Genomic DNA, 8,777 nt, shown 5'->3' with positions numbered 1-8,777 from the left:
AACTCGTTGAGTACCCGACTTAAAATCCCGCGGTCATTCAGGTTTCTACTCGACGAGTTTGGGGCTCCCATCTTGTCGGGTAACTCTACAAAAATGAATAAATTATTATTAAATGCGTACCAAGAACCAGGCATTCCAAGTGCAGTTTAGGACACTGGGTAAGTTTGTTAGGCTGCAGGGTTTGGTTACAGCCGACCCGCCAAAAAAGTGTTGTCACCTCTACGCTACCACATTAGTTTCATCACCAACCCACTAGACATTAGAAATTGTTAACACTATCAATATATGATTTTTTATTTTTATTTTCATTTTTTTCTAACATTATATTAAATAAATATCATGATTTATAACATAAATAATTTTTTTAACGTTATATTAAATAAAAAACATAATTTATAACATAAATAAAATTTTTTATTTTTTTATTTTTTTATTTTTTGTATCATTATATTAATTAAAAAACATAATTAATTTTTTTTTGAAAACACAAAAAAATAAAACCACATTTCATTAATTAAAAACATAGAAATTTAACATTTCATTAATTAAAAACATAGAAATTAAAAACCTAAATTACTAAAATAAACATAAAACATAACAAATAAAACATTACACTAATTAAAAAACATAAAAAATTTAAACATAACACCATAGACAAATACTACTCCTCAGTGTCCTCGTCATCAGCGTCCACATCCGCCTCATCATCATTGCTCTCATCCTCATCGTCATTTCCCCATTAGAATTGACTTTCCCATAATTGCTCGGTCAAATCGTGATGTAGATTGTGATGTGTTTCATGGTTTTGTATTTCCAAAACCCTAGAGAAGCATGTTTGGCTACCAACTTGTATTACTGTAGGTGGATTAAGTATATCATTCTCGGTATATAAACAAATAGCCTTGCCCTCTTCTTCTATTATCATGTTATGTAAAATAACACAAACATTCAACACCGTCGTTAGTTTTGCCCTATCCCATGTTCGTGCCAAATGTTTGATTTTGTGCCACTTTTTTTTAGGAGTCCAAACGCTTGTTCCACATCCTTCCGTGCAGATTCCTATGGTAACTTGAACAATTTTTTTTTTCATCAGCTAGAAATCAATATGACTTGACAATTGTAGCATACTCTGGATATATCCCATCACCTAGGTAATACCCATACTTATATTTAATTTTCATTCACAACGTATTACATGTCTGGTCCTTTACCCTACAAAATATTGTTAAATAACGAAGACGCTTGAAGTACATTCAGGTTATTATTGGATCCCACCATACCAAAGAATGCTTGCTAAAACCATAACTCATGTGAAATAACCGCCTCTAATATGACAGTCGGGACCCCATGCTCAGCTTGCGTGAATTGACCACGCCATGCATCGGGACAATTTGCATACTCCCAAGTTGTACAATTAATACTACCAAACATCCATGGAAAACCATGTTTAGCTTGATGCGCGACATACAACTGTTCGACATCACTTTTAGTCGAATGTTGCAAGTATATATGTCATGGTAAAGCTCTATCACATACTCACAGAAAAGATGTGTACATTCTCGATCCGTCCTCTCAGACATTTCAAATACTCATATGATGCGTCTACGGTTATACCATATCCCAATTATATAAGAGCGGCTGTACATTTTTGTATTGTAGTAAAACTACGTTTACCGTTAGCATCTTATCGTAATTGGAAAAAGTCATACGCTCCAAATCTCTAGCTATACATAAGAATAAATTTCTACTAATACGAAAACGTTCTTCAAATTTCGAAAGATCATATAAACTATCAAGGGAAAAATAATCACGTACCAAAAGTTTATTTGCCGCCTCTCGATCCCGGTTGATCCATTTTCTATGTTTCTTCTCGCCGTGTGAACTTTCGCCTCTCTTATGGACCATGTCATATGTCTTGTGCCGCAAACAATAGTGTGTTCAATATCAACTCGTCATTAGAATCATCATCTATTTTTTTGTTGAATGTGTGTTTGATTTGAAAGAGTTTGTGTGTTTTGTTTCGAAAAATATATGTAAAATGGACGTATATATAGAAAGAGTAAATTAAAAATAAAAACATTTTTTATTATTAAATGCTTTTAAACGGTCGAAAATTAACCAGCCAATCAGCTTCTTTGTCTTCTTCCGTCCTCGTCTTCAGGCCACAACCAACCTACCATAAATAGGGGCGGCGTTCACGCATGGAGAAGCCGTCCATGTAAGCATCTCATGAGTGGAGACCTCTCCACTCCAGGTAGCCTTAGATGAATGGTTTCTATGTTCTTCTTTTTCTTCTTATTGGGCAAGACAAAAAATGTTATAAAATATTAAAATTCATGATTATAAAAATATAAAACTGGTTAAAAAAAAGTATGTAGAAGCAAAGATATCTATTTTCTTGAAGATTGAAAGGAGGGGAATGGGAGGTGAAAAAATAAATCAAATTGGAATCAAATTGGATTCAATTAATTTTCTGATCCATCCATTAATTCCATTGCACCTTCGTGATATCGCACACAAAATGCTCTGTCTCCCTTCTTGGAAATCCTACTAGAACGAACAATATGGAGAATAATTTCATCCATCCAGAGTAGCTATTCCTCAGGTTTATTTTCTGTTCACTCCATCCTTTCGTTTAACTTCCCATAAAATTTGTGTTATGAATTTTGACGTGTGATCGGAAAACACGAAAACAATAAAAGAATTTAGGTTGTTACTAAACTGATCGTACTCTTTGTATCTGAAATTTTCATGCGATTCATAAACCCAAATTTATGATAGCGTAATTTGTTCTACTGATTCTTTCTATCGAGCAACTACCTCTGTAACAGTTACATCATTAGTTGAACTTGTTGGGTATGTACTTGAAGAAAAATCCGGCCCAAGAAAGTTCCTTTCCGTGAAAAATGCTGGCTGCTTAGGTTTCAACATTGCTCCCTCATTGCCCAACATTAGAACAACAGACGACATTTCTGGCCTATCATCTGGACTTTGTTGCACACATAACAATCCCACTTCAACTGATCTTAAAACTTCACATGGATCGCTTGATTTGGAGAAAGTTGTATCAATGAGTTCCATTGTCCTTCCTTCATTATGCATTCTCCATGCCTAAATATAATATGTGAAAATAATTATTAGCTAGTAGAGTAGATGGCTATAAGATATTTCTGCAAAACGGTTAGGATGCTTTTGGTTGTAGAAATTTTTTTTAGTTTTTCAAAATAAAATTAAAATGAAATTGAAAATTTTGAAAATGCATTTGGTTTATTCAGTTTTCATAAATTTTCCAAGAAAATGAAAAGTTTCTGTTTTCCCAATTGTGTATAAATTAGAAATGATTTTTACACTTTTCCAAAGTTTTCCAAATTTCTAAAACGAAAAATGAAACTTCAGGTTTCAACCAAACATGTTTTTTCTAAAATTTTCATTGAAAACAAAAAATGAAAACTCAACTCTATTTTTGGAAAATGTTTTATAGAAAATAAAAACAGTTTTTCACAACCAAACGCACCCTTAAGCTCAGTAACATCATGTCAGATGTAAATTTGGTACACAGTGGCTCACTATGTGACTGACATAAAGACATAGTATCCAAATCAAATGAGTAATTTATGGCCGGTTAACGTACATGTCCGATGAGGTTATTGTCATGCTCAGGATGAACGAATCCCCTATTCCTCTTCCCACTCACAATCTCAAGCACCAAAACACCGAAGCTAAATACATCTGATTTTATCGAGAAAATACCATCTAGTGCATACTCTGGGGACATGTAACCACTAAAAGCAACAACATGTTTAAAGTTAAAAAACAAACTTATGAAAAATAAGTGGATGTAAATCTGGATTTATGTAGCTTGCTTACTATGTGCCCACGACTCTTTCAGTGTTTGCTTGAGTCTCGTTTCCTCCAAAGCTTCTAGCTATGCCAAAATCTGATATCTTAGGGTTCATGTCCAAATCAAGTAAAATATTGCTAGCTTTAAGATCTCTATGGATGATTCTTAATCGCGAATCTTGATGAAGATAAAGAAGTCCTCGAGCAATTCCTTTGATGATGTTGAAACGTGTTGGCCAATCAAGTAGTGAGCTTCGTGTTTTATCTGTCCAACATGTAGTTTCTGTCAGATGGGGATTTTCGTAATTATGAATTGATCAATTGCAGTTATGTAATTCTAACCAAATATAAACCAATCTAAGCTTCTGTTTGGCATGTATTCATAAACCAACAACTTTTCATTTCCATCTATGCTGCATCCGAGTAGTCTAACAAGATTTCGATGCTGAAGTTTTGAAATGCAAATGACTTCATTTTTGAATTCATCAAGTCCTTGACTTGAAGTCTTGGAGAGACGCTTAACAGCAATTTCTTGTCCTTCTTCTAGTATACCCTGGAAATTACCATTTTGCCCTGTTAATAACAATACAAACCCCCCAAGGTGATTTTCATTCATGTCTTTTTTTATATACAATTTTAGTATTACCTTATAAACGGGTCCAAATCCACCTTCTCCAAGTTTATTTTCAGGTGCAAAACTATCAGTAGCTTTATCTATCATAGAAAAAGTAAACAATGGTAGCTCCATTCCTTCACTTTGGCTTTCTCCACCATGAGAATATTCCCCTGTTCATTACAATTACAAGAATCTACTTAAAGAATTCATATTACTCTACTTTTCTTATATCTATTGAGTTCCCACCATTTTAATTTTCTCTATAAATTATGCAATATTCTTACCTTCCCTCTTTGGTTGTGGATGATGCCTTTTTCTGCATATATACCAGAACCATGTAGCACTCAAGCCTATCACAACCCCTAAAAAGATTGCTGGTATGATTATTTTCATTTTTGATCTTCCCTTTGCATGAACATTTTGAGCAACTGTTGGATAATGACATCGAACATAAGTAAGCAACAAGAAAAGTGTTTAGGGATACACAAAATAGAGACTATAAATTCCAAGATCATTTTAAAGGATTACATTGAACCTTTAACATAGATGGATCTAAACATGAAAGTTATTCCCAAATTTTTAAATAAAACTGCCAAAATTTACTTAAAATAAAAGGTTTATCAATAACATGATCATTTAAAGAAAACCATGGGAATCATGTGATCTTACAATTATAACATACGAGAAATAATCCAAAATTTAGAGAAAAATCAAAATTGGAGAGACATCGGGCCCATTGAGAACTTTATGTCTATAAAAAGTTAGGCTAATAACTTCTACAGAATCAAAAGCTATGTCTGTTTGAAGTTGAGCCTTTTTTCACCCCTTATATAGTACCATTTATCAATTAAGGAATCTAATAAGTCTTCGATAAATTCGCTCCACATCATATATACTAACATGGCAATAAACTCATCTACTTGCATATATGTAGTACACATAATAAAAAAAAGTTACATGGTTTGAAAAATCATTACCTAATTCCGAGGAAGCCATTCTTATATAGAGATCCTGACCTCCATTTCCCTCCGAGTATACTCTAATGTCCATAAGTTCGTTAAAGAACATCAAACAACCACTTCCACCCCCTCTAATATCTGTATTTGCAAAAGCCATACAAGAACAATTCTTTAAGCATCTTGCTTCACATTCTTTCAAACTCATACTCATATTAAACCATGAACTCTTTGTGTCAGGCAATTTCACACTTGTATACTTAACAAATCCATCAGATCCATTTTTACAATCCAATGGTGTTCGCCTCACACAACCACCCGACCAATCTGCTATCTGCCAACCCTTTTGGTTTTTAGGCATGAATCTTTTCTCATCGATACACCCACATGTTTGTGATGTCAAAATACTACAACTTCCATAAGCATTACAGATGTTATATGTATCGCATATGTCTTTAGGTAATGCCAAAATAAGCTGCCATTTTTTAGCTTCTTCTACCCACACATAACGTTCTAGCTGCCCAGATGAATTCAACGCAAATCTTGATTCCACAGAACTGTTTTGAAGATAATAAGTAAAAGCAACTTCTGTTTCGTTAATAACATATTCGGTTGTAAAGATCATACTCTTACTGAACCCAGAAGCACCACTGAACCTTACACCATTCCATGGTCCACCCCGAAACTTGATCGATCCATAAATTCTTAGTAGATTCTGAGGGTAGCCACGTGTGTCAACAGTCCACGTGTAGTCACCGGGACTTGGATCTTGATTACTCTTCCATGATGATAAACCCCATTCTTTTCCTGTCAAGAAGTTTCTCCCGAACTTCATTCCAGGAAGAAGGGTATCAGTTGGATAATCAAAACTCTGCCATAGAATCTTGTTCTTGATGATTCCATCACTGACGACTAGATTTCCGGAGTCGTCAAGCTGTGCAATTGCGTTCTTGCCTGATGACGTCATGTTGGTTGACCATACGACATCGTTAGTGTCGTTGACGAGGACTAGATTTCCTGTTTGGATGATCTTTAGAGTGCCTGAAGAGTCACCGGGGATTGGGTTGTTTCTATTGGCGACCCAAACCACCGTTTGAACGGGGATCTTCTTATACCAAATACCGACGTATTTGTTATCGGAGCTTCCTGGCCGGAAAAACCCTAGTTCTAAAAGTCCGGCCGGTGAGACCAAGGTGTCTCCTTCTGTCAAGAATTTTGAATCTGAAATGGTGTGGAGTTCGAGTGAAGAGATGCTTTGAATGTTGAGTGGAACAAGTAAAAGAAGAAATATAGTTGCTTTCTCCATTGAAATCGGGTCGCCTAAGCTTCTAATTCTCTACCTCATGTTTTGTTTCTATCTCTATAAGTCTAATGGTGGTCACCTACCATAACACGTACAGCGTACCGGTGCATTATGGAGTGAGCACTTAATGCGTTGGGTTGTATTTATTTTATTATTTAATTATTTAATTTTACTTTTGACATTTCCAAGGTAAATAGAATCATGGATGAAAGATGTGATTGTGATCCTTTTTTAAGAAATATGAATGTGACAGAGAAAAAGAACATAGTAATGAAATACTATATCAGCTTTTATGCTGTGTTACATCTGTGTTTTATAAAGTATTTTGGAAATCATTTTTACAAAATACTATAAACCTTTGAAAAGGTTGTAGCATATGGGTCCTTGTTAAAGTTTTTTCTTTTTTCCTTTTTGTTTATATTGTAGTATATAGGTATATAAAAGTATATCTATTATTCTAATAAATTATTATACATATAAAAAAAAGTTAGTCTTGTGTTGATGTCTCCATATAACTTGTTGTCTCTAATAAATGCACATCTACTTCATGTTTGATTGGCATGTGAGTCTCGGTGTCACCTTATCCTTGGTCATACGGCAAAAAACTGTTTGCTGACTACATGCAAGCTGGCTTTTGAACACCTGTTTGTTCGGCTTCAAGTTATTATAAATAAAATATTTAAACTTTGTTATTTGTATACTAATTTAATTAATTTAATTTTAGGTTAATGCTGTCTTAATTTTAATATCCTTTTTATCTGTTGTTTCAAGAGCTGTTTCTGGACATCATTTGTCGAAAAAAAAACTTTTTTTTGCATCAATGTTAAAAACATGTGTTGATAGTGTGGATACAGTTAACCGAGGCAACTTGGGCCAGGTTTGCTGTCTTTATGCAATCAGCCAATCACCAAGAGATCAAAGGACCCGAAAAGTCACTACTAGCCGCCAAACAATAACATGTCCCATGACCAAGGGCATGTTATGGAACACAGATTGAATTGAGGATAGAAATTCTTAATTGAACAAACTAACAGCCAACTAACTTGTACTAACCAAATCTAAAAAATTAACACGCTAGTGACACTACATAAGCTAATCTAACCATACCCTTTTAGTGTTTAAGCACTTCGAGAAACAATTAAAAGATTTCCCACAGAGTAATAAGTGCATAAAACCGAGAACACGGTCAATTTACGTGGTTCACACGATTAGAGTGACCGGCTACGTTCACGGGCGAAAACAAGAGAGAGAGGTTTTTTGATATTGCGGAATTGCTTACAAATACATTAGGTTACATGAATTCAAGGGTATATATACTACTTAGTTGACCTAAAAGTAAGGCCAATGAAGCCAAACCCAAAAAGCACTATGAATCTAACCCATGAGGCATTTTAGTGTTGTATTTGATATGGGACTGTACTTGATGTTAGGGTGTCAAACCCAACAAATAATAGATGTACAATAGACTCCAAATACACTGTTATAATGCACTAAAAAGTAATACAACGTAATCGATCCTCAAAGACACGAAAGAGTTACTTATGTCTTTTGCATAATGTACAAATTACTTAGAAAACAGGGGGTTTGTTTGCAAGATTTTTAATAAAGAACTAAGGAAATAATATGTTGTAAGAACATTCGGAAATGTAAAGGTTCCCATCCTATGTTTGACTATCTTGGTAATGTGATTTAAATATGATATAACATATACTCAATTCCATCTAAATTGGTACTTGAAAGTATTAGTAAGCTCTAACAATTTTCATTCACCAAATTATTAGATTTAAAACAAGCTCTTTCAAACTAACATATTCTTTGAATTCAAGTCTAAACATGATCTTAGAAATAAATCAAAATATTGCATTAAACTTTATGTGAATGTTCCCAACAACATCAAATACTCCTCATAAGCTCCTAAGCATAAGAATGTGTGGATAAGATTTACACTAAAATCATTCAGTGGAAATCAATTTAATGTTTGTTACTAAGTCTAATGCACAAAACATTTATGTATTGTGCAAATTAGATAATTTGGATGATCTAAACCTAGTTCAAATATCCA

General features: G+C 34.0%; 1 protein-coding gene across 1 annotated transcript; it reads right to left on the bottom strand.

Moving 5' to 3' along the window:
• Positions 1-2,696: 2,696 nt before the first annotated feature.
• Positions 2,697-6,799, bottom strand: LOC145004854 (G-type lectin S-receptor-like serine/threonine-protein kinase At4g27290). Its single transcript, XM_078963859.1, has 7 exons — positions 5,434-6,799; positions 4,741-4,884; positions 4,487-4,626; positions 4,183-4,393; positions 3,868-4,105; positions 3,632-3,782; positions 2,697-3,111 (listed from the first exon to the last, which is right to left on the bottom strand). The coding sequence occupies exons 1-7, from the start codon at positions 6,716-6,718 to the stop codon at positions 2,806-2,808; spliced, it is 2,475 nt and encodes an 824-aa protein (XP_078819985.1). The 5' UTR covers positions 6,719-6,799; the 3' UTR covers positions 2,697-2,805.
• Between the last annotated feature and the right edge of the window lie 1,978 nt (positions 6,800-8,777).

The sequence above is a fragment of the Lactuca saligna genome, chromosome 7 (genome assembly GCF_052625555.1).
Source record: "Lactuca saligna cultivar CGN05327 chromosome 7, ASM5262555v1, whole genome shotgun sequence".
NCBI lineage: Eukaryota > Viridiplantae > Streptophyta > Magnoliopsida > Asterales > Asteraceae > Lactuca > Lactuca saligna.
This window is presented reverse-complemented; position numbering and strand designations above follow the sequence as displayed.

Coding starts and splice junctions, on each gene's coding strand:
- LOC145004854 (XM_078963859.1), bottom strand. CDS start 6,718: ATGGAGAAAGCAACTATATTTCTTCTTTTACTTGTTCCACTCAACATT. Junction 4,627..4,740: donor TCCACAACCAAAGAGGGAAG/GTAAGAATATTG, acceptor TGTAATGAACAG/GGGAATATTCTCATGGTGGA. Junction 4,106..4,182: donor CTTAGATTGGTTTATATTTG/GTTAGAATTACA, acceptor CATGTTGGACAG/ATAAAACACGAAGCTCACTA.